We start from the raw sequence: 23,535 nt of genomic DNA, 5'->3' as shown, positions 1-23,535 counted from the left end.
TTCTGGAAGCCTGAGTGCGGGCTCAGTGGAACATTTCCCACCACATGCTCCTAGCGCCTGGAAGAAGTGCCAAGGACACTCCCAGTTCTTTGTTTGTCACGGGCATCCTGCCTTCTGAGGCAGTACGTGAGAAGCAGTGGAGCAATGGCATTTTCTTTCCCATGGTCTGTCTCTGAAATGCATGGGCTAAATGCAGGGCCATGCACGCCCTGGACCAATCCTGCAGTGCCAGCTCTAATCATGCTATCTCATCCCTACTCACAGCCACCGGGTGCTCTCCTGCCTCCCTGTCTTTGCCCGTGCCATTCCCTCTGCCTGGAAGGCCATCTTCCATCTCCAACCTCTAAAGAGCCTCATGTGCCCCAACCCACTGCATGAATCTCAGAGCTCCCAGCCACCCGTCACCCCTCTGCCCACCCCTTCACTGAATGCTCGCTTGAATGGCTCTTGATTTTCAGGGGCTGCTGGCCAGAGCTTAGTCTGATTCTCAGGTGACATTGTTCCTGACCAAGAAGGTTGTCTACACCCATACTGGCTTTCCCACACCAGGTTTTGGGCCTCAGTTTTCAAAGCCAGTGCCAAGCACAGCTGCGGCAGGTGCCGTTGGTCTGCAGTGATGCAGAGTTTGATGGAAGGTACCGGCTTCTAGGTGCCTCCCTGTCTGACTGACTCACTCATCCCACACCCGCTAGACCTGAGCTCTTTTTTGCTTCCCCTCCCAGGAAGATCTCTGAGGTCAGCCTCAGAGAGCCGAGGAGGCCACCCACGGTCCGCACCCCACTCGCCCTATGCACGGGCCCAGCCTGGTCCTGGGAACAGCCGACCTTGCCCAGCTGCAGGTCAGAGATGGAGCAGGCATCGATGAAGGCCTGTGCAATGACTGAGAGGCAGGCGTCGATGTGGTCCGTCTTGTCAATGTCAAAGACAAACTGGGGGTTCTTCAGGATGTTCACCCAGAACCGGAGAGGAAGGCTGTGGGGTGAGGTGACAAAGGCAGTGAGAACCCACCCTGAGGGTAGGGTGGGAGAGGACACAGTGGAGGGACAGCCGTAGAGGAGAGAGCTGGCTTTGTCCCTCAAGGGCCTGAGGTGGAGCCTTATCACAAGATGTGACCTTTGGGAACCTTAGTTTGCCCATCCCTGGCCAGCTGGGGTGGCAGTGGGGCCGAGAGCCGGGTTTCCTGCTGGAGCAAGGCAGGAGCTGCAGGGCTTAGCTGGTCCACCCCCCAACCCCCTGCTGAGCCTCCAGCCAGGTCCTGGTTCTCATTAGAAGCCCCCCACCCTGCCAGCCCCCAGCTCCTCCCCCAACCCTTGCAGGCAGCAGGAAGTCCAGCATTAGCAGAGCAGCTGTGGCAGGGCTGCAGGGGGCAGGACCTGGAGCGCTGGCTTTGTCCTCAAGAGGCCAGAGAGGGTGAGCAACATCCACCTCAGGCCACCCAGTGACTCAGCAGCCTGGGCACGTGCACCCACAAAGCTCTGGGAAGCTGCTCTCACTGCAGAGAGATGCCTAGGCTGGCAGCATTCTTCCCAAGGCTCAGACTGGGTTTCCAGCAACTTCTTGTGGGGGTGTGTGACCCCGACAAGCTAAGAGTGCTTCAAAGCAGGGCTACCAACTGGGTAGGGGATTCAGGTCATGTGGGGCCGAGCCTGGCTCTACTGTCTCAGGGGCGGTGTGGGCTTGAGCAGGTGTGCTCATCCGTGAAGTGGAGCTGATGGTGCCCGCCTGAGAGGGGTGTGGGAGAATGATAGTAAGGACGGCCCCTAGACCATGCCTCCTGGGCGCTCTTCTAGTTAATTCGTACCATTAACGTGGGTCGCATTTTATAGCTGGATGGAGGGGAACTGAAGCACAGAGAGGCTAAGTCACTCATCTGAAAACACACAGCTGGGAAATGGCAGAGGAGGGCTTAAACCCAAGTAGGTGAGGCCAGAGACTAGACTCTGAACCTCCTGCCACGGGGGCCCCAACGGCACAGTGAAATCCGCATGGCCCCCACCTGTTGGTCTTCCAGATGTGTAGGGTGTCCGGGTCGGAGATTCCCCTCTTCTCAGCCTGCTCCTCCAGGAAGTCAAAGAAGTACTTCACAGCCAGCGGGGGCTTGTCTTCACGGATACTCAGAATGGCCTTGAACAGGTCATCCAGAAACTTCTGCAGCGTGCCCTGTGGGGTAGCAGGGTGGCCACCATCAGCCCCAGGCCATGTGCAGAGGGCTAGTGGGCACCCTTGGTGGCTCTGCAGAGCTTGAAATGCCCAGGCTGCTGAATGAGGAAGCCACATGGCATCAGGCTGGTCACCGAGCCTATCTGGCCTCAGTATTCTTGTCTGTGAAATGGGTTAGCATTTGAAACTTGCTTGACAGAGGCACTGGAAGGACCAATCAAGGCACTGACACACAGAGTTGAGAACTGGAGGTGCCAGGGTATGGGCTGTGGGGTGCTGGCACTGCCACTGAGCTCTGTGGCCTTGGGGAGGTCACTGACCCCTCTGGCTCTCTGCCGTGCTCTTACGCTGGCTAACAGAAGTGTCTGTCAGGCATTTTTCCTGGCTGTGGGAAATGCCTCCTCAAGTGAGACCCTAAGCATTCAGCCTCTTAACTCGCCAGCCCTCCAGCTCCACAGGGGAAGCAGGAAGAACTCTCACCCCTCTCCCAGCCAGGCATGTGCACAGCTGGCCCTTGTACCCACTGCACGGAGGGGAGACTGAGGCTGGACCCACCTTGGTCGACAGCAGGCGGGTCAGGTAGATTTCCGGGAGCACCTTCTTGCGGTGACTCTGCCGGTGAGACTTCTTGGGCTCCGCCAGTTCATCCGTGGGCGGCACCTGGGAGGCCGGGCAGTGGTCAGCATCCGCACCAGGCCCCATCCTTGGCCGCCTGTGGGAGGTCTGGCTCTGCCATGCTTCTTAGCACACAGGGCTGTGGTTCCCTCCTGATTCCGGGCCCCATCCCCACTCCTCCACCCCCAGGCTTTCCCAGGGCTTGGAGCACTTTTCCCAGAGGCCCAGGGCCACAGAAAGCCAAGGCCACACCCACTGAGGGGCTGGATCCCCTGGGGCTGAGGTTGGGCACTCACCAAATGGAAATATTTCTCTGTGTCCAAGTCTTTCACTGTGAGAGGAAGAACACAATAAATAAACATGAGAGAGGAGGGGAGAGAAACAAACGGAGACAGATCCAAACAGGCAGAAGACAGAGGCGCAGACACTCACAGGGAGACTGAGTCTGGGAGAGATAGAGAGAGAGAAGGGAGATCCAGAGACACACAGCCAACAAGGCAGAGGGAGGCAGAGAAAGACACACACACAGTGACCACAGGGATGGAGGGACTCAGAGGGAGGGACAGAGGTGGAGATACAGAAAGATGCAGCCACAGAGGAGGAGGGGCCCGGGGAGGCAGGGTGACTGCCTCCGCCCACCTCACCCCTGAGCCCAGAGCTCCTGCTGGGTGAGACCTGAGATTCTGCTCCCAACCTCAGCAGGGGACCCCGAGACCCAGGAGCCTGGGCTCGCAGGCCTGCCAGCCAGGCAGCTGTGCCGTCTGAGGGTGTGGAGGGGCCTTGAGGCAAGGACATGGCCCCAGGCTGAGATGGGTATGCTGGCCCCCCTCTGGCCTGGCCGCTGCCCAGACCTCCTGGAACCACTTCCCGCCCTCCCGGGGCCTCTCTCCAGCTGCCGCAAGAAATCGGCTTGAAGAGGCCTGGTGCAGGCCCTGCCAGAGCAGTACTGGGTCAGAGGAGGCTGGCCCCGCCCAGCCCCCACCAAGGAGGCCTCAGCCCAGGCCAGCCCTGCCTCTTGGAGCCTCAGTTTCCCCACTGGGGCATGGGATGGAAGCCCCCACCCACATGCAGCCTAGACTCCCTTCCCACGTGCACCCACACTACCTCGGCCCAGTGTGTTGTCCTTCTTGTCTATAAGGCTCATGGCCAGGGAGGCACCTTCAGGGATCTGACGGGAGGGGAAAGGACAAGGTCAGTGGCCGGAGGCCGGGGTGGGGGCATGGGGGCGGAGGACTGGGTGGGGGCAGTGCTGCACCTTGTAATGGGCCAGCGTGTTAAGCTTCTTGCGGCCGTCTTCCACCACTGAGGTGTCATCCAGGTCCCGAAGGATGTAGCTCTGTGTGCTGGAGGCGAACCACTCTGGGGGACAAGGAGTAGGCCATCAGGGCCTGGGCAGGGAGCTGAGCCTGAGGGGTAGGTACTGGCCCAGCCACACAGGGAGAGGCCTCTCACTCTCCCCATGGAAACTGAGGCAAGCCATGCCTCTCTCTCAGCCTCCATTTTCCCATCTGTAAAATGGGGAGGGCAGGAAACGAGCTGGGGGAGAGGGTGTGAGGATATAAAGTGAAGGTACCAGGATGGAGGGCACCGAGGAGAAGCTCTGGAAGTGGCCTTGTCTGCAGGGCTGCTCATGTTACAATTGTGATGAAACCCTTGGCCTCACAAAGACTCACAAAACCCACTCCATGCCGGGCGTGGTAGCTCACACCTGTAATCCCAGCACTTGGAGAGGCTGAGTGAGGAGGATCACTTGAGTCCAGGAGTTCAAGACCAGCCTGGGCAGCATAGCATGACACTATCTTTACAAAAAGTAACATTAGCTGGGTGTGGTGGCACACAACTGTAGTCCCAGCTACTCAAGAGGCTGATATGAGAGGATCACTTGAGCCCAGGAGGTTAAGGCTGCAATGAGCTGAGACTGCGTGGTTGCACTCCACCCTGGGTGACAGAGTGAGACCCTGTCTCAAAAACAAACCAACCCCACTCCTGCACCCCTCCTTTAGCAATGAGGAAGCCTTTCCTGAAGGCTTTTTGCTGCTGCCCATCACTCGCCCACACTGCAGGACTTGTCTCCCACAGAGTAAGAGCTTCTGGCCCAGGGACCTCATCAGATCCTCTCCGTGTCCCTATGTTCATGCACCATGCCAGGTAGGAGGAGTGTTTCCGTCAAGGCAGGGGCCAGCCCTGGCTGAAGCAGCCTGACATGGGGGCTCCACCCATCCCCACCCACCGAGGTCGACATCCTCTGCGCGCGGCCATTGGGAGTAGGGCACGTTCTTGCAGAAGGCCTCCAGGATCTTCTCCTTGACCTGCGTCAGCGTGTCAGTGTCCATGGCCCGCACGCTCAGCGAATCCATGCTGCAGCCCTGGAAGGACACGTTCAGGTTCTGCAGGGGAGGGTGGGAGAGAAAGTTCAGTGAGTTGCCACCATCACCATGTCGGTGCCCAGGCAGCAAGGCCCTGCCCAGGAAGGCTGGGTCAATGCCATAGGGTCAACGCCCCAGCCCTGGGACCCTCCCGGCCCTGCTGGCTCACCCGGGGCTTGGCCTCTATGTTCTCCCGCAGCAGCCACTCCTCGTTGAGCGTGTATCGGGCCTTACCCGTGATGGCGTCGATGGAGCCCTTGTTGATTTGCTGCTTGATGGCGCACAGCAGCAGGAAGAACGGCTCCCCCACTGTCTCCTGGGGAGCACAGGGCTGTCAGGGCTAAGGCCCCCTCCGTATTCCAACCCCAAGCCTTGGGCCAAACACCTTCACAACCCCATCCCCCAACCCCTCCAACAGTCTCCTTTTGGATCCTGGTGTCAACATCCCACTCCCCAAGGTGTCCTCACGGACCCTAAGCTCGTGTTCATTAACCACTGGATGTGGGTGGCTGCGTTCACTGCATCATCCTTACTGTGTAGCCAAAGTGCCGAGGCTCAGAGAGTGCAAGTGACCTGCCCAGGGTCACCCAGCTGGGAAGTGGCAGGGCAGGACCCTGCCCTGGCTCAACTGACTCCCAAGCCTGTGACTTTCTATTAAGTGGGCAGCTGCAGGGGTGAGTTTTTAGGTGGACCTGGAACACCGATGTGGCCTCAACCCTACTCGCAGGCTGATGACTGTGGAGTCCCAGGTGGAATGGGGCTCAATGCCCCCCTGCTCTTGCCCATCTTGAAGAGAGGCCCTCCAGGCAGTGGCTCTGCTGGACCCACAGCCATGAGCCGATTCTCATGGCCACTGCCCAGCAAGTGACCCAGGTGTTCCACTGGGATAGTTTTACTTAATTACCCACCAAAGTTGATTTTAAGAAAAATTAAGTACATAATAGTATTAGGCAGATTTGGCAAAGATTACAAAGGCAGCATGCCAGCCTGCGTCCTGGTCTAATTCTCCAGGTCTGGGGCGTGGGAGGCACTGATTCCCCACTTTCTAGAGAAGGAAACAGGCTCACAGGGGAAGGCCTGGCTGAGGCTATGGAAACAAGCCAGGGGAGTGAGGTCCGGGGTCCACAGTGGCCCTGTGATTCCTGATGGCCCACAGCGAGGCAGCCTGCAGAAAGTGGAGGCACCCCAATGGCCCTGCCTCTGTTCCACCCTACTACCCCCTCTCCCGAGGAGGAGCTGTGGGGCTCCTCCAGGCCTAGGGGCAGAGGCCCCATTTGACAGAAGGAAACCAAGGCCCAGAGAGGGCAATGAGTAGCCCAGAGTCACACAGCTGGGCTGTGCCAAAGATTGGACTCAAGCCCAGGACATACTGGCTGGGTACAGTGGTTCACCCCTGTAATCCCAGCACTTTGGGAGGCCAAGGCAGGAGGACTCCTTGAACCCAGTAGTTGGGACCGGCCTATGCAACAAAGCAAGACTCCCATCTCTTCAATAATTAAAACAAAAAACAGAACATCTGAGGCCCTGGTTCTGGGCTCCAGCCAGGCCTTTGCCTTTCTCCCACAATCCTCCAGGCAGCCCTCTAGCCTCTGCCACTGTAGGGCAGCTGGATGGTGGGACAGGACCAGAGGCTGAGCAACCCTTGCTCTGCAGAAGAGAGTTTAGGGGGTGCTTTTGGCGGAATGCAGGAGGCCTTGGCTACCTGGCCCACCTGCTTCCCAGCCTCCGCTCTCATCTGGAAGACTCTCCGGCCTTCTTTCCATTCCTTCCATGAACATCTCCTCCTCCTGGCCTCTGCCCTCGTGCTGTATCCAATGCCTGGAGGACCCTCCCCACCACTCCTTGCCTGGCTTGCTCCCTTAGGGCTCAGCACTAGGGTGCCTGCTCCAGGAAGCCACCTTGAAGCCTCCAGACAGGGGGAGGCATTGCAAGGTACTCACCCCTAGGGCTGAAAGAGCCTCAGGGGCCAGCCAGGGGTTGATTTAATCTCCTTAATCCAGAGCAGGAAAGGCTGGATGATTGCAAAAACCACAAATGGGACAAGACCCCTGACACAACCTCTGTTATGCGCCCAAGCATGCGTTAAGCAGCAGGTCCAGCTAGGCCTCCCCTGGGCTGAGGCTCCCCCGGGCCACGGCTCCCCCTTCGGCTTAACAGGTCCTACGGGCCTGTCTGCTGCAACACTCCTTCCTGGCAGAGCTGGCCCGAGGGTGCCAGGGAAGGCCTGGAAGGCCGCGGGGTCACTGCGGCTGCATCCCTGGCACGTCCCCCACCTGGGCTTTGCCTGTCCCCAGGCGGCCTCACCCGCAGACAGCTGTACATGCAGATGGACATCCAGTTGGTGAGCATCTTCTCCACCACAGACTCCGTGCGCCGCAGCATGAGCTTGGGGTTCTTGGCGGCCGAGGCGTCGATGAGGTCCACCAGTAGCTCCTTCATGATGCTGGTGTAGTACTCCAGCTTGCCATGCAACGCGATGGTCAGCAGCGAGGCCAGGCTGCACCTGTGAGTGGGAGGCCAGTGTCAGCTGCACCTTGAGGCCCTCAGAGTTGTGGGTCCCGAGGCTTCAGTGCTGCCTCGTCCCTGGGCTCAGCGGTCCCAGGAATGCCTGTGTGACTGGGTCCTGCGGATGGGTGAGTGGGGCTGGAATCCGCCTGGAGAAAGAGTCACCTTCTCCTATGTCCACGGCAACCACCGTGCCCCATGAGCCCAGGTCTTAGGTATCCAGGCCCAGGAAGGGCTGGAATATGGGGGCATCAGGAGCCCCAGAGCCCCAGGATCCAGGACCTGATGCTGTGTGGCTTTGGACAGGCCCCTCTCCCCTGCCCCTTGCTAGTCTGTCACAGCCTGACCTGTCGCGCACCGCAAAGTCCTTCTGCTGCTCCAGCGCGTGGACAAAGACGATGAGGAAGTGCTTGTTGTTGAGTAGCGAGGAGAACAAGCTGATTCCCTCTTCCATGTTGGGCCGGCAGCTCTCAGGAATCTGTGTAAGCAATTGTTTACGGGGTGTCCAGAGGGACCCAGTGTCCCTGCCTAGCCTAAGAGCCACTGCTTATGACGGCTGCTTGTATGCCTCCTGGGATGGGGAGCTCACTACCTTTCATGGTGGATGCCTCCTAACTCCTTGTGACTTGTGACTGGGAACAATGGCTCAGTTGAATTGAAAAGTGGGGCTCACAGAAGGGTAAGGGTGCCTGGCGGTAACCCAGCATCCCAGTATGGGGGACTCTCACCTTCCATTCTCTAAGCAGCAGGTGGAGTGGGGTATATGGGGTGGGGCAATCCTCTGTCCTATCTGGCCTGGTGGGGGGTCAGCACTTATAACACCCTGAACGGCTGCCTGAATGCCTCCTGGGATGGAGGGCTCAGTACCTTACAACGGCAGATGCCTCCCAACTCCGTGCCACAGGGATCAATGAATGGATTAGATCAACTGGAACGGGGACCCAGGAGAAGCAGGATTGCCCTGAAGCAGCCCACACTGTGTGGGCCGGAGGGGGTACTCACCTTCCACTCTCCCAGCAGTGGGTGGGTCTCCTGCACCTGGGAGATGCCCTGGGAGTTGAGGGTCTGGGAGGGCAGCACATAACGCTCTTCATAAAGGGAGGAACACTGCAGAGGGAGACCCCCAGCATCTCAGTGGGGCTGGAGACCCCCTGCTGGCATGCAAGGCTCACTCACACAGAAAGGGGCACCAGCCTGGGCTGCTGGGGGAAACTGGCATAGCATTAGCCCCCCCATAAAGAAATAAGACGCAATGGGCCAAGCCTAGGGGCCATGAAATGCCAAGGGGTGTGGCTCCACAAGAGAACACAAGGCTTAAGGGGAAGCAAAAGCAGCTCTGTGTGCAATGGGGGAAATGGAGGCAGAGAGGCTGGGAGTCTGAGCTTCAGCTTGAGGCTGGGAAAAGCCGCTGGAGGGTTTCATGAAAGATGATGTAGTCAAATATGGACTTGTTTTAGCCGCTGTGTGGGGAACGGTGTGGACAGGGAAGGGAGGGTGGTACCATTAGGAGGTGGAAAAGGGCAGTGGACCCTGGAAAGGCAAGGGTAGGCACGGGCAGCATGGAAGGGATGGGGCAGGAGCCCATTGGACAGGAGGAGGGGGTATAGAGACCATGGGAAGCCTGGCTGGGAAGAGGCACAGGGAGGAGAGAGGCTGGCCTGGGGCAGCCCTGGCCACTCTGCCCCACCTTGACAAGGGGAGAGGGGCTGCAGCTGGCTTCCATACAGACAGTTAAACATTAAGTGAGCAGAGAATGAGAATGGAGGAGAATCTGCCTCCCACCTTCTGCCCCATGGCAGGTCAGGGGAAGTGGCCAGGACTGCCGTGGACAGCTGTGTAGGTTTGGCACTGCTCAAGGGACTCTCTGGACTGGCAGGGACCAGAGAGGTCCAGTTGGCCTGAGGTGGCCGGCACAGGTTCAGGGGCAGGCTCAGGCTGAGGCTGACCTTGGGGAAGAAGGTGCGGGTCACGAAGTGCTTATACTCCAGGAAGGGGATGCCCTGGCTGCGGTTCAGCTCCTTGGTCAGATCTGTCATGTCCGTCTGCAGCTCAGCGAAGCCTGGCGGACACACGGACAGCTGTGAGCGGCCCAAGAACCCATCCCCCAGGTGGGAAAGTAGAGGCCCAGCCCTGCAGGGTCCCAGCCCACTACCTTTGCGGATTTCCTCTCGGATCTGAGATTCCATCTCCTCCATCTGCAGCAGCGTCTTCTGCCAGTAGCGCTCAGCACGTCGGCTCTTGGTACAGAAGACGAACAGGGCTGTGGGCAGTGGAGAAGCAGGTGAGGCCTCCAGTGCCCTTCGGAAAGCCTTTTTTGGAGCCTGCGGTATGCAGGGCCTGGGGCTCTGCTCACTGGCCCTGGCTCCAGCTCCTATGGGCAGCGTGTGGGAGGACACCCTGCAGTCCTCCCTCCCAGGCAGTGTTGGGATAAGGGGTGGGGGGTTGGGGAGAGCTCTCTCACGGGCAGAGGGCTTGGGGAATGGCTAGCAAAGCAATGGCTGACTTGCCCTTAGAAAAAGAAATATGTAATGTTATAGCTCTTTTAGAATTTGTTTAGCCCCCTTCAAAAAAAAAAAGAAACAGAAATGTGTGTGTGTGTGTGTGTGTGTGTGTGTGTAATTGTGGTTAACAATGGCTTTCTGTGGGTGAGAGGATTCGAGGTGACTTCTGTTTTCTTTCTGCTTTTGAGCATCTTCTGTTCCTTCTACCATGACCAGGTGTTACTTGTAAATTAAGAAACTTTTAAAAGCAGATTACAAAGCAGTATTACATTATAATCCTTTTCTGAGGAGGGAAGGAATATATATATATGTGTAAATATATGTATATGTATAAATATACAATATGTATAATATATAAATATATATATGAATAAATATATATGCAATATGTATAATATATAAATATATATGAATAAATATATATGCAATATGTATAATATATATAAATATATATACAATATGTATAATATAAAATATATATGTATAAATATATATACAATATGTATAATATATAAATATATATGTATAAATATACAATATGTATAATATATATGAATAGATATATATACATGTATAATATATAAATATATATGAATAAATATATATACAATATGTATAATATATAAATATATATATTAAAATATCTATTAAGGCTGGGCGTGGTGCCTCACGCCTATAATCCCAGCACTTTGGGAGGCCAAGGTGGGCGGATTACCTGAGGTCAGGAGTTCGAGACCAGCCTGACCAACATGGAGAAACCCCGTCTCTACTAAAAATATATAAATTAGCCAGGCATGGTGGCAGGCACCTGTAATCCCAGCTACTCAGAAGGCTGAGGCAGGAGAATCGCCTGAACCTGGCAGACAGAGGCTGAGGTGAGCCAAGATCGCTCCAGCCTGGGCAACAAGAGTGAAACTCCATCTCAAAAAAAAAAAATCTATTAATATATGGTATTTTCAGAAAAGAGACTGGGAGGAACATACAAAAATACACAGGGTATTAACGACAGGTATTTTTTTCCTTTTCTTTCAGTTTTTCCAAAAATTTTCTGCATTGAATATACTCATTTTAAAAATAAAACAATTTTATTGCGATATAATGTATATACCACATAATTCAGTAATTTGAAGTGTATACTTCAATAGTTTCTTTTTTCTTTTGAGACAGAGTCTTGCTCTGACACCCAGGCTGAAGTATAGTGGTGTGATCATAGCTCACTGCAGCCTTGACCTCCCAGGTTCAGGTGATCCTCCCACCTCAGCCTCCCAAGTAGCTGGGATTACAGACTCGCATCACCATGCCCAGGTAATTTTGTAGAGGTAAAGTTTTGCCATGTTGCCCAAACTGGTCTTGAACTCCTGGGCTCAAGTTATCCATCCACCTTGGCCTCCCAAAGTACTAGGACTACAGGTATGAGCCACTGTACCTGGCCTAATTCAATGGTTTCTAGTATATTCACCGAGTTGTGCAGCCACCACCACTAATTTTAGATCATTTTTACTGCCCCAAGAAGACCTGTTCCCATTCAGCAGTCACTCCCATTCATCCTCTCCCCAGCCCCTGGCAATCACCATTCAGCTTTCAGTCTCTATGGATTTCCCTATTCTAAACATTTCATAGAAATGAGAACAAGTGGACTCAGGGAGAGGGCATCACACACTGGGGGCAGTTAGGGGGGTAGGGGAGAGACGGCGGGGGGTGGGGGGGTGAGGAGGGATAACATGGGGAGAAATGCCAGATATAGTATGTACCTAAAGCAAAATAATAAAAAAAAGAAAGAAATGGCATCATACAATATGCAGCCTTCGGTGCAAGGTGCATGCCTATGGTGGCATGGATCAGTACTCCACTCCTTATATGGAAAAATAATTTTCCATTGTATAAATAGATCACATTTCATTTCACCATTTATCATTGATGGACATTTGGGTTGTTTTGACTTCTTGGTTATTATAAATAATGTTGCTATAAATGTGTGTACAAGTTTTTGCATGGATGCGTTTTTATTTCTCTTGAGCAGATAGCTAGGAGTGTAATTGCTGGGTCATAGGTCATAGGGTAATTCTATGTTTCACATCCTAAGAAACTGCCAAAATGTTTTCCAAAGCAGCTGCCCTTTTTCTATTCCCTCCAGTAGCGTATGATGGCTCCGGTTTCTCTGCTACATCGAGTCTACTGCTTTCATGACCATTATTTTGACAGTGATATAGCCCCCCCGACATGTAGGTTATTTTCCCTGAGTAACCCTCTCTTAAGTACCTTCAGTAGCTCCCTATTGACTGGAGAACATGGTTCCAAATTTCTCTGCTTGGCATTCATGGCCTGGGCCCAGCACATCCTCCCCCGCCACCACCTACCATCTTCTACCCATTGGTGCATTGGTGCATTGTTGCTGGAGCCGGGTCACACCTCCCCCGACCTCTGGGTACCTAACCTGTTCCCATGGCCAAGCCTTTGTTCAAGCTGTACCACATCCCCTCCTGCCTTTTCCCATCTGCCAATCTTCAGCAGGGCTGGGACAAGGTGGCAGGCCTGCCCTCCAGGGTATCCTGAGGGTGGGGCTCCTTACCCACCACGGAGAGCAGCAGCAGGACGCTGCAGATGACGATGGACACGATGATGGCTGTCTCGCTGCCCCCCAGCTGCAGTGTGGCGATGGTCTGGTTGAAGTTCCCTACCTGGATCTGTACAGAGGTTGGGGAAGGGGGTTGTAGCTTTCCTGGACTTATACTCTGGTTCTGCTCCTCACTTGCTGTGTGGCTTTGGGCAAATTACCTAACCTGTCTGAGCCTCAGGTGCCACACTGATAACATAGAGATAACAATGTCCACCTCCTGGGGACACTGGGAGGTCTAAATGAGGGCTTGTCAAGCCCTTGGTCCTGGGCCTGACACAGGTGACTCAATGCAAGGGGCTGTGATTATTATTGCAGCCTGGGAGGAGTGGTAGATGAGCCAGAGGAAGGCAGTTCATGGGGCTTGGGTGCTGTCCCCAAGTATCTGCAGGGCTGCCCTGGGACCAGGGGGCAGGTAAGGCGTGAGGACTCAGAGGGCAGGACTGGAATTGAGGTGCTGGTAAAAGGGAGCTTTCCCAGTCAGAGCCATCCTGGGGTGGCACGTGCTACTTGGGAGAGAGTGAGCTCCCCATCCCAGGAGGCATGCAAGCAGATACAGTGCAGAAAAGATCCCGCATTCTGGCCTCTCTCTGCTCTTCCTGCTCCCCTGCCCTCCATGCCTCTACATAGTGCCTGGCAGCCCAGGCTCTAGGATAGACACCAAGTGATACGGGGACAACTTCTTATGGCTTCTGAACATCCAGCCCCATCGCGTCCGACGGGGCCCATCACTGACCTCAAGCAAGTCACTAAGTTCTTGGCCTCAGTTTTCTCATCTGTCAAGTGGGGATGTAAAGCTCTGCTTTGCTTTGCTGGCCTGAGCTATTGAGCGTGAACATGCTCAGTGAGTTCAGGTGCTGGGTGAGGGGCAGATGCTTGGCAGACAGGCCAGGGCTGGGGGCTGGGTCTGCCCTGCTCCGGCACCCCATCCACTCACTGTGATGGGCAGCTGCCCCTCAGCCTCGCCCAGGGACTCGTTGACCGAGCAGTGGATGACTCTGTCAGAGACAATCTGGATGTCGCAGCTCACTTGGCCTATCTTGACCTGGTACTCGTGACTCTGGAGCCCCAGACTGTCCTGCTCCTTCTGTGAATGCAAAGGGGGGCACTCGTGGGGAGGTGCTCCTGAGGGCCCACGGCTGAGGCTGGCTCTCTCGCCCCCGCCTACCCAGCCCCTGAGGTGCTCACGTGAATGACGAGGGTGAGGGGCTCCCCGGGGTGGTGCTTGATCCACTTTTCCCTCTTGGCTGTGGAGAACTGTGGGTTGGGGAGGTAGTCCAGGTGGAACCTGCTGCCCTGCTGCGCCTCCTCGGGGTCCAGCAGCTCCTCAGCCACAGCCAGCTCGTCTGCGTAGGCCCGCCCATTGATGAAGAAGTCCACTGGCGCCGAGGCGTTGCTCAGGGCCCCAGGGGATGGGCAGGTGATGAGGGTGGAGTTGAGAACCTTGCAGAGCTAGTGCAGGAGGGCCAGGGGCCGAGGCCAGGATGCCGGACGGACGGATGGACGTGGAAAGATAGGGGGAGTGGGGTTTGAGGAGACACAGAGGCAGAGGGAGGAAGAGGGGACGGAGACGCAGTGGGAGGAGACCTGGTCAGTTAGGGCCCTGGCTGTGCCTCGGCCACCCCCTCTCACCCATCAGGCCCCCAGTTGCCTCACCGTGGGCTCCCGGCCGATGTGGTGCACGGTCATGGACACATTCTGCACCATGTGGAAATGCTCACCAGCCACTGTGATGGTCCTGCCGCCACTGTGGGGGACGATGAGACCCATCAGTCCACATGTAGCCCCAGAGAGCCTGGGGGAAGGGCGAGGTATCAGTCTCACCTGACAGGGCTGCGGTGGGGACTGATGGCTGTGATGACTGGGTTCTCCGTGTACCAGAAGGTGAGGTTGCCGTGCACGCAGTCCCGACGCTCGAAGCGCACACACACGGGCACCGGAGCCGCCAGGGCCGCCTCAGGCACGGTGCAGGCGACGCTGGTGTCTGTGCGCCTGGGGGAGCAGCCGCTTATCAGCAGAGCCTGCCTCCTGCAGCTCACCCACCACCAAAGCCCCCGAGACATGGGGCACGGGCCCATGCACTTGGCCTGGGGTTCAAGGCCTCCTCAACTGGGCCCAACTCATCTTCTGCCCTGTTAGCACCCAACCGTTTCCTTATACTTCCAAATTCTGCCCCATCCCACCTCCTCTGGGAAGCCTTCCCAAATCTCTCCTGTCCCCACCCCTGGTGAAGCCTCTCTCCCCAGATCCCTGAAGGCATTGACTTTTCTCCCAATCCTGGCCCCCGCTAGATGTTCCTACTTCCTTTGGGTGTGTCTGCCCTTCGCCTGAGGGCTATATTGGGCTCCTCTTGGTGTCCCCAGCAATGCCCATTAGTAGGGTCTGGTACACAGTAAGTACATAATAAAGACAAAGGTGTTTCGCCACGAGGCTCCAACCACACCCCTGCCATTCACCACACCCCTGGGCCAGCCTGAATATCTGAGTGTGCAATCAACACCATTCTCATCACAGCTGTCACTTATGGAGCACCTACTGTATACCTGGCACAAAGCCCTTCTCTCAATTACTGGTACTATTACTACCAGCTGAGGAAACTAAGGCTCAGAGAAGGGAAGGGACTTGGCTCAGGGGACACCCGTCAGTCCCTGAGCACGTTGATTTCTCTGGGCTGGAAGGGGTGGGCCAGGCCGAGGGGCTTACATGAGCTCCCTGCAGGGGTCTGTGTCATTCATCAGGACCTGGAGCTCGGAGCCCACGTGAAGATCACTCCCATGGATGGTGATCCTGGTGCCCCCAGCCTTGGGGCCCATGGCAGGCTCCAGGGAGTGGACCAGGGGCAGCTGTGGGAGGAAGGCAGGCATTTGGGCCTTGGGCCAGCCCCTGGGAGCGTGCGTGCTGGGCAGGCCGGACGGTGGGCTGCAGCCCCCCTTACCACATAGGAGAAGCGGTCCCGAGACTTGCCCTCCTTGGAGGCGTTCACTGTCACCACGTCTGAGAGTAGCCCTGGGGCTGGCCCCGTGACACACACAATCCTGAGGGGAGATGCTGTGGTCAGTGGGGGAGGCCAGCAGATCCTCAGCCCCCACGGCCACCCTGGAGCCAGGCTAAGGGATCGTCCCACTCCATGCCACACTTCCAATGCCTTCTAGGTATAATTCACCCCATGAGTTTCCCACCCTTCTGCAACTGTAAGACAAGGAGGTGGGATAAGATGGTCTCTAATCATGAGAACGTCTGCTGGGCTGGGCTGGTAGACACTGGTTCTTCCACATGCCTGACGCACAGCCTCCCAAAAGGAAAGCCAGCTCAGTCTCTGCTCACGCACATTGCCTAGGGTCCCTCTGGGCAAGGCCCAGATCTCTAACCATGCCAGTAGCCCCAGCCTTTCTTAACTGGAAATGATTTTCCTCAGAGCAAGGCTTAGGTGGAAGAAGGGCTGAGCTAGGGCAGCCTGTGAGGGCTTCCCAGAGGAGTGGGCATCAGAGCCAGAGCTGGAAGCATAAAGCAGATGCCCCAAGCAGAAATGCAGGATGTGTGGTGGGAATGGCTTTGGCACAGGGCCAGAGGCCCGAAAGCAACAGGTTGCCAGAGAGTAGCAGAGTGAGGATGGAGGACAGGGAGGGAGGGGGGAGGAGGGCAGAGAGCAGAGGCTGGCACTGTTGGAGAGGGTGGGCAGGGGCACCGTGGCTACTCACTCCTCCGACACCGTGTATCTGTCAGGCAGTGGCTCACAGGCCACCCCACCAATCCACACGCCGTGGGCCACGTCACTAAGCCGCCGGCCCAGGTTCCTGCCTCGGATGGTCAGCAGGGTCCCGCCATCCAATGGGCCACTCAGGGGTTCAATCTGCCAGGTGACCCAAGAGAGGGGCAAATGGGGTCTGAGGATGGGAAGCCAGCAGGCTTCTGACAGCAGTCATAAGCACCTAGCAGGGCAGGGCGTGCAGACCCGCTGCTTAAAGGAAGGTCTGGATGCTCAGGCAGGGCTGGGACTGTGACCACTTGGCAGGTCACTGCGCTGCCAAGGAGAACGTGGGTGTGCGTTACTGAGCCCACATTGGCCTGGGGACGCCACTTAGGGGATCTCCTGGAGGATGCTGAGGTCAGCTCCCAGGAGCCATGTCTGGTCACGTCATTGCTGGCTTTAGTGGTCACGGTATCCCCAAAAATAACAACACTCAGCCCTCGGCATCTCCACCATGCCACACTTCCAATTCCCTTTATGATAATTTATTCATTTCCTTATTTATTACTGTCCACCTCCCCCACTGGAATGTCAGCTCTGTGAGGCAGAGCACTTCGTTTTGTTCATAGGTGATCCTGCACCCAGGTGCTGGTGTGTGTGCCGTTGAGTCCCCAAGGAGCGGGACCCTTGGGGGCACTGCACATGTGCCGTGCTGGTGTGCAGGTGCCACGTGCCTCCACAGGGCTTGCTTACCTCACGGATCTCGGGGGCAGGGCAGGTGCCAGGCAGGGGCTGCAGGGGCCCCCGCAGGCGGCAGCCATCATTCCACACGCACAGGTGACCCAGGTCCTCACGGCCCAGGCACTGGGAACAGTCGGGGCTGCCAGTGGCGCAGTTATAGACCACGGCTGGAGAGACGTGGGGTAGCTCGGTCAGCCCCGCTCTCAGAGTGCGCCCCATCAGCGGTTGTCCCCTTCACACTCACCAACCATCACTGCGGTGTCCCACCCAGAGGCAGTCCTGGTTCTGGGGGTCAGGACCCTGTGAGGTTCTTAGCCCCTTCCCCAAATCCCCGGGGCCTGTGCTGGGCGCAGTGCCCACTTGATTGATTTCCTTCCCCTCACAGACTCCAGGTGGGAGCCTCGGGTCAGCCTCACCTTATGGAGAAGAGGCTGTGGCTGAGAAAGGGACTTGCCCGAGCTCACAAGACCTGTGGGTGGTGGAGGTCTACCCAGGCCTCAGTGGGTCTGATCACCCCTGGTGGGGCCCCAGGATGCTGGGAACCCTTGAGCAATGTGGGCTCTGAGGACTCGGGGGCTTCAAACCCTCCAAGTAGCCCAAGGAGGAGGGCAGGGAGGTTCTCCAGGGCCTTGGGTATGCAGGGCTGTTCTGGGGCCTTCATGGTGGGAATCTGGAGGGCACCACATCCACCAGAGATGCCTGAGACTCCTCGTGAACAGAGGGGCATCTGGAGAGTTGACCCAACACAGACAGTCCCAGCAACTGTGCAGCCACCATTCGAGGGGCGCAGGGCGCTGACCCTGCCCCAGATGCCGTGCTCAAGGTTGGGCGAGCCCGGCTCAGCAGGTCCTCACAAGCTCTGCAAAGAGACTATGTCCTGTTTTGCATGGGCACAATCAGGCTTGGAAAGGCAGGGGAAAGCAGGCATGGAGACTCCAAGGCCTGGAGCCTGGGACAGAATGGCAGGGCTGGGATATGAGGCTGTGTATGTGCTGGGGAACAACATGGGGACATCTGTGGCTTTGGGGCAACCACTGGAGTAAGTCTGCAAGGCTGAGCCCCACCCACTGCACTGAGGCCCCACGGCCCACCTGTCATGGGCTCAGGGCTGTCCAGGAATCGGGCTGGCTGCCCCTTTAGCTGGAGACTGAGCGGGAACACCTGGCTTTTCTGGGTCGTATGCAGCTGCAAAAGGACAGAAAAGAGCATGGGGGGCATGGGCGGTGCCTCAGGCTCTGCTGGGGGTGGGTGTCCTAGAGGTAGATGAGGGTGGGGCTGCTGGGGATGGGGGATGGGGGAAGCAGAAGGTGGAGAGGGGCAGGGCAGGGTGAGGGGTACAGCATCTGGACTTATGCAGGCCCACCCTCCACCCATGCTGGAGTCACCCCACTCACCACCACCTGGTCACAGCGTACGATGGACTCATTCACCCACACAGCCTCGAAGACCTCCTCCAGCCCAAAACTACACTCCAGGGCTGCACCCTGTGGGAAATGGAGTGGGAGGCGGGTTTGAGGAGAGCCAAGCCAGCACGCATCGCCCTCCAACTCCAGCAGGACAGCGTGGGCTCCCGTCGGAGGTGGGCTTGGTTGAACTGTCAGTTCTTTGTCCGGGCTGTCCCGTTTCCCCAGATCCCCTTCCCGGCCATCACATCCAATGTTTGAGGGAGGCCAAGAATGCAAGAATGCCAAGAACTTTGGCCTCGTGCTCTCAGGGCCACTAAAAGCCTCTCCAGCATCCCCAATGGTCCAACCCAGGGGCCTTGTATTCAGCTCCTAAGGCACCACTCCCAGTGGGGCTCCCCTGCTCTTTGAGACTTACCACCTCCTACCTTGCCCTACCAGGCCCTGCCCAGATGTGCCCCAACACTCAACACAGCCAGGTTCTCCTGCTCCGGCCTTTGCCCAAGCCCTCCCCTCCACCTGAATAGCTGTCTCTCTTCCTACCACCCAGCAAAGCTCAATCCAGCTCAGAAGCCCTCTGTTCTGAAGTCTTCCCAGATGCTCCCCTCAAATCAAAGGGGTGTGCCTCCCTTGATCCTCATTCATTCCCTCAGCAGGAACCATTCAAGTGTCTGCTGGGGCGCTGTGAAGCTCCTAGAGCCGCCCCCACCCCTGTGTGCCAGGCACCACCCTTGGCCCCTTGCCCTGCCATTTACTTGTCTCCTCTCCCACTGGGGAGGGTCAGGGCTGGGCCTCAGCCCCTCTGACACCACCCCTAAGGGCAGCAGAAAGCAGCTGGAAGAGCCCTGGCCTGGGTTCAAACCCCACCTCTGCATCTTCCCAGCTGTGTGACCTCATGCAAGTCGCCCCCACTTCCCTGAGGCTTGGTTTTCCTACCTGGACAACGGGAATAGGGTTGCAGGGAAAACCGGAGATTGTGTACCTCAGAGGTCTGCACACTGTAGGTGCCTAATATGTGCTTGATATCATTAGTATGCAGGAAGTATCCAATAATATTTGTGTCATGGGTACACAGGGCTCAGTTCCCCAGGCTCATCTGGCCCTCTCAGGAGCAGCACCAGTACTATTTGCTGAGTGAACAGACTCAGGTTTTGTGTATTAAGCCAAGCCCCAGCCAGCCGCGTGGCAGAGCTTCCTGTTTATGTCCCTGTGGCTGGCAGATGTGACACCCTGAGGATAGTGCAGGTCAACCTCCCTGTTTTTCTGGGGTCCCAGCCCGGAAGCTAACACAGGAAAGTGGCTGCTGACGGGGCCAAAAACCTGTGTTGTCCCCTGCCATGCTGAGTGGGAGACGGGTCCCTCCTCTGAGTCCTCGGCCACCTCAGGATAGCACAGCCAGCCTGTCCCAGGCCTCCCCAGGGTGTACGCTCAGTGAACAGGCCCCCACCGGCTGCCTTCAGTGTTCTAGGAGCAGGCCGGGGACAGGAGGGCAGGCGCCCCTGCAGCGCAATCAGAGCAGAGGCTGCCCCGCCACACAGCTGGGAAGAATCGGCAGGACTCAAGTCAGGCTCTCGCCTCCCCATCCTGGGGCCCACAGCCCAGGGGCAGAGCCATCCTGCCCACCTGCCCAGGCCCCTGGCTGCTCCTGGAGGCGCTTGCCCCAACTCTGGAAGGGTGGGGCTTGAGGGCTGAGGGCAGTCCCCACCCTGGCCTTCCCAGAGCTCCAAGTCCTACCGCGAGGCTTCCCAACACATCCCAGATGCCCGGCACGTGGCCCCCACGTGTGACAGCCCTCATAGGCCTTAGCTCCTCCGTGGAAGCAACAGATGGTGAGTTCCAGGGAGCTGGGGAGGGGGGTGGCTGGCATGCCTCCAGGACTCATCAACGCTTCCCACCCAAGACGTGCCTCCAGGAGGGGACCAGAAAGGAGCTGCATCCCCACCCCCAGCCCAGATGGTGAGGACGGGGCTGGTTGCAAAGACGAGCACTGGATAGGGAGTCCAGGGCCAAGCAGAAGTCCAGCCCTGTGCTGTGTGACCCAGTATCATCTACTTTTCCTTCCTGGGCCTCATCTTCCCCATCTGGACAATGAGGAATGGGGTGGCTGAGGGGTTCCCCGGTCCTTCTGCAGGGAAGACATGGAAGCCAACCACAGGGCAGTGGGTTTGGTGGTGGGTGGGTGTGTCCAGGGTCACAGCTTAGGCTAAGGGAGGGCAGGATAGGGCTCAACACGGGCAGTGTCCACCCTCCAGCTGCAACACGGGGCAGGACAGCCTGGGGGCACTGGCTTCCTTTTGGCAGCTGCTGGCACCTGGCTGTCCCCCTTGGCCTGGCCCTCACCACTTCCTCTTTCTGCAGCCAGAGTGGGGCTTCCTCATGCGGAATGTGGAAACTCAGAGAAAGAAAAGCAAAGCCCACACAGGAACCATGGCGCTGCAATAGACCCAGAGCAGGGGTCACACCGGGACACAGGGGCAGTTAGTGACCTTCGTGCTCCCAGCCTCCTCCTGGCCCCACTCGGGGCTAGCCTGGCCTCTACTTACTTGGAAAAAGGCAGCGTTGGCCAGAGGCACCAGGATGTTCTGGGAGCCACCTGTGGGCACGGGCGCCAGGGGTGAGGGCAGGGTCCGGGGGCAGTCCTGAGGGCTCTGCAGAGGAAACCGGAGGAGAGGGTGACACAGGGGCATTTCAGAGAAGAGGCAGGAGGACTCACTGTGCCCCAGCCTGCCCCGTGCGGTCCTGCCTCCCTGGGGAGAAAACTCTAGTCATTCAGTCCTAATGGCCACCACCACCACCCCGTGCCTCCCACCCACCACTGCCTTCCAACCTATGGGAAGGTCGCATTGGCCCCATTTAAAGATGAGGAAGGTGGGCATAGGCAGATGGGATAACCTGCCCGGTGGTGGGCCCCCTCCACGAGTGCTCCCAGGCCTCAGAGGAGGCTGGCAGGCTGAGCTCCAGGCCCAGCTCCTCCCTGTCTCTGGGCCTTACCTTTCCCAGTAGTAGAACCGGGGGTTGCACCCACTCCCTGAGACACCCCTGGGGCTGAAACTCCAGCTTCCTGACTGACCCGTGTTAAGCAATTCAGAAAAGAGAAATCTAGAGCTTCCCAACAGCCCATAGGAAAGGCACGGGGAGGGCTCCGAATGCCAGGAGGACATTTCAGAGGGCCAGGTACCACCAGTCTCCAGGGGACACCCCTCCCCATGGCCTGAGTACAAGTCACAGCCTCTGGGTGAAGGTGCCAGCCCCAGATACTCCCAGGAAGGGCCCGGGCTCTTGGGGGCACAGCACATGATTGGCCCTTGTTTAGTGGTGAAGTCACTGAGGCCTGGTGAGGCAGCTGCTTCAGGGAGGGAGGGAGGAGGGGGTAAAGAAGGGAGGGAGGGAAGGAAGGGAGGGAGAAGGGAGGAGGGATGGAAGGGAAGAGGAAGGAGGAAGGGTGGAAGGATGGAAGGGGAGATTCTGAGCCTCTGAGAACAGTGAGTTGCCTGAGGCAGAGCACAGGGCTGGCCCCTGAAGCCCCAGATGCGTGACTCTGGTGTCTTGAGCTGGGGCACGTGTTAAGATGCAGACATCCAACCTCACTGCAGGGATTCAAGGCTGTCTCCAGGCTCCTGAGGTCCAGGCCCCACTGTACAGAATAAGAAACTGAGGCCTGGGGGAAGGGCAGAGACCAGCGGCAGGGCTGTTCCCACCACAGCCACTAGTGACTGCTCTGAGCTGGGAAGTACAGACCCCTCACCCTGCCCTGGGTCCTCCAGCCCTGGTGGCTCCGGTGAGCCATTCCTGCCTCCTCCCACTCCTGAGTCTGACCTGCTGGGACCATAAGCAGAGCAGAACTGGGGACCTTGAAGCAGTCACACCCATGCCAAGGAGTCTACAACCACCCTTCAGCCCAGGGACTTCCTACTCTGCCCTCCTGCCCAAGTCTGGCTGCGGAAGGATCTGGGTTAGAATCAGGCCAGGAAGCAAAAGCGCCCATGGGCCACGTGTGTCCACATGAGGTCACTGGGCCGGGCCAAAGGCCCTGGGACAAAATGTAGGGGACTTCTTTATTCTACATCAGATAAGGGCAGGACAGGGACTGATTCCCCTCAGGGACCCCAGCCCAAAACCAGACCTCGAGGGGATGCCAGTGCCCACAACAATAAAGATGACGATAATGGATACTGTGGCTGCTGCCAGCTCATCTAGCCCTCCCTCTGCCAGGACCATTCTGAGCACTTCGCACTCTGTATTCTGCTCCCAACAACCCTAGAAGGTAGACGCTATCATTACACTCATTTTACAGAATGGGAAACTGAGACACACAGGAGCAAAACAGTTTGCCTACGGTGAAATGGCCAGCACAGGAACACTCCAGTTGTCCAGAACGTTTGCTGACCACGAGGCCAGAGTGATGAGTTCTCTGAGGGACAGGGCCTGGTATAGACCTCAGGAGCCTTGGCTGGAGAAGCAGCATAGCCAGACCTGGGTGCTGCCGGCTCCCTGTGCCAGAGCACACGAGCCATTGACCCTCTTCAGGCCTCTGTGTTCCTACACCGAGGAAGGGCCCTCTCTATGCAAAGCCCCCAGACAGGGCCAGCCCCAGGCCCTCTGCAGATCTCAGGCTGCCCTTCTGTGCTGTGTGTAAACCCTACGGAATCCCAGGGCATGGAACCCACATGTTTCCACTCGGGCCTCCAAGCCGCTGCCAGGTCTGCTTTGCAGCTGGCAGGGACCCAGCCTGTCCTCCTGGCCCCAGCCCATCAGTGGGTAGGTGCCAATGAGAAGCCTGAGGCGTGAGAGTCAGGGCAGGAGGCGTTCTCACAAGAGGGCCCCCACAGTGAATGATGCGGGACCATGCCCGAGGGCCACCCCACTTCCCTTGGCCACTTGTAACCCTTGGCCAGGTGGATATTCACCCCTATTTTACAGAACTGAGGCTGGAGGAGTCCTC

General features: G+C 57.4%; 1 protein-coding gene across 4 annotated transcripts in view; it reads right to left on the bottom strand.

Moving 5' to 3' along the window:
* Window positions 1-23,535, bottom strand: part of PLXND1 (plexin D1) — a 52,780-nt gene that overhangs the window by 2,317 nt on the left and 26,928 nt on the right. For all 4 annotated transcript variants that reach the window (XM_012472877.3, XM_021675843.2, XM_012472886.2 and 1 more), the window contains 25 exons: window positions 21,137-21,241; window positions 18,585-18,674; window positions 18,282-18,375; window positions 17,203-17,357; window positions 16,460-16,611; window positions 15,697-15,796; window positions 15,465-15,604; window positions 14,586-14,753; window positions 14,418-14,508; window positions 13,950-14,213; window positions 13,699-13,848; window positions 12,717-12,831; window positions 9,799-9,906; window positions 9,593-9,705; window positions 8,649-8,753; window positions 7,994-8,124; window positions 7,446-7,644; window positions 5,311-5,457; window positions 5,006-5,162; window positions 4,031-4,134; window positions 3,880-3,943; window positions 3,072-3,106; window positions 2,716-2,820; window positions 1,997-2,160; window positions 825-972 (listed from right to left, as the gene is read on the bottom strand). In XM_012472877.3, the coding sequence (XP_012328300.2) occupies window positions 825-972; window positions 1,997-2,160; window positions 2,716-2,820; window positions 3,072-3,106; window positions 3,880-3,943; window positions 4,031-4,134; window positions 5,006-5,162; window positions 5,311-5,457; window positions 7,446-7,644; window positions 7,994-8,124; window positions 8,649-8,753; window positions 9,593-9,705; window positions 9,799-9,906; window positions 12,717-12,831; window positions 13,699-13,848; window positions 13,950-14,213; window positions 14,418-14,508; window positions 14,586-14,753; window positions 15,465-15,604; window positions 15,697-15,796; window positions 16,460-16,611; window positions 17,203-17,357; window positions 18,282-18,375; window positions 18,585-18,674; window positions 21,137-21,241 (3,204 nt within the window). The remainder of the gene's footprint in view (window positions 1-824; window positions 973-1,996; window positions 2,161-2,715; window positions 2,821-3,071; window positions 3,107-3,879; window positions 3,944-4,030; window positions 4,135-5,005; window positions 5,163-5,310; window positions 5,458-7,445; window positions 7,645-7,993; window positions 8,125-8,648; window positions 8,754-9,592; window positions 9,706-9,798; window positions 9,907-12,716; window positions 12,832-13,698; window positions 13,849-13,949; window positions 14,214-14,417; window positions 14,509-14,585; window positions 14,754-15,464; window positions 15,605-15,696; window positions 15,797-16,459; window positions 16,612-17,202; window positions 17,358-18,281; window positions 18,376-18,584; window positions 18,675-21,136; window positions 21,242-23,535) is intronic.

Source organism: Aotus nancymaae, unplaced genomic scaffold, assembly GCF_030222135.1.
Source record: "Aotus nancymaae isolate 86718 unplaced genomic scaffold, 86718_ANA_hifiasm-v0.15.2.pri h1tg000046l, whole genome shotgun sequence".
Classification (NCBI taxonomy): domain Eukaryota; kingdom Metazoa; phylum Chordata; class Mammalia; order Primates; family Aotidae; genus Aotus; species Aotus nancymaae.
Note: the sequence above shows the minus strand (reverse complement) of the source record. Positions and strands in the feature narration are given on the sequence as shown.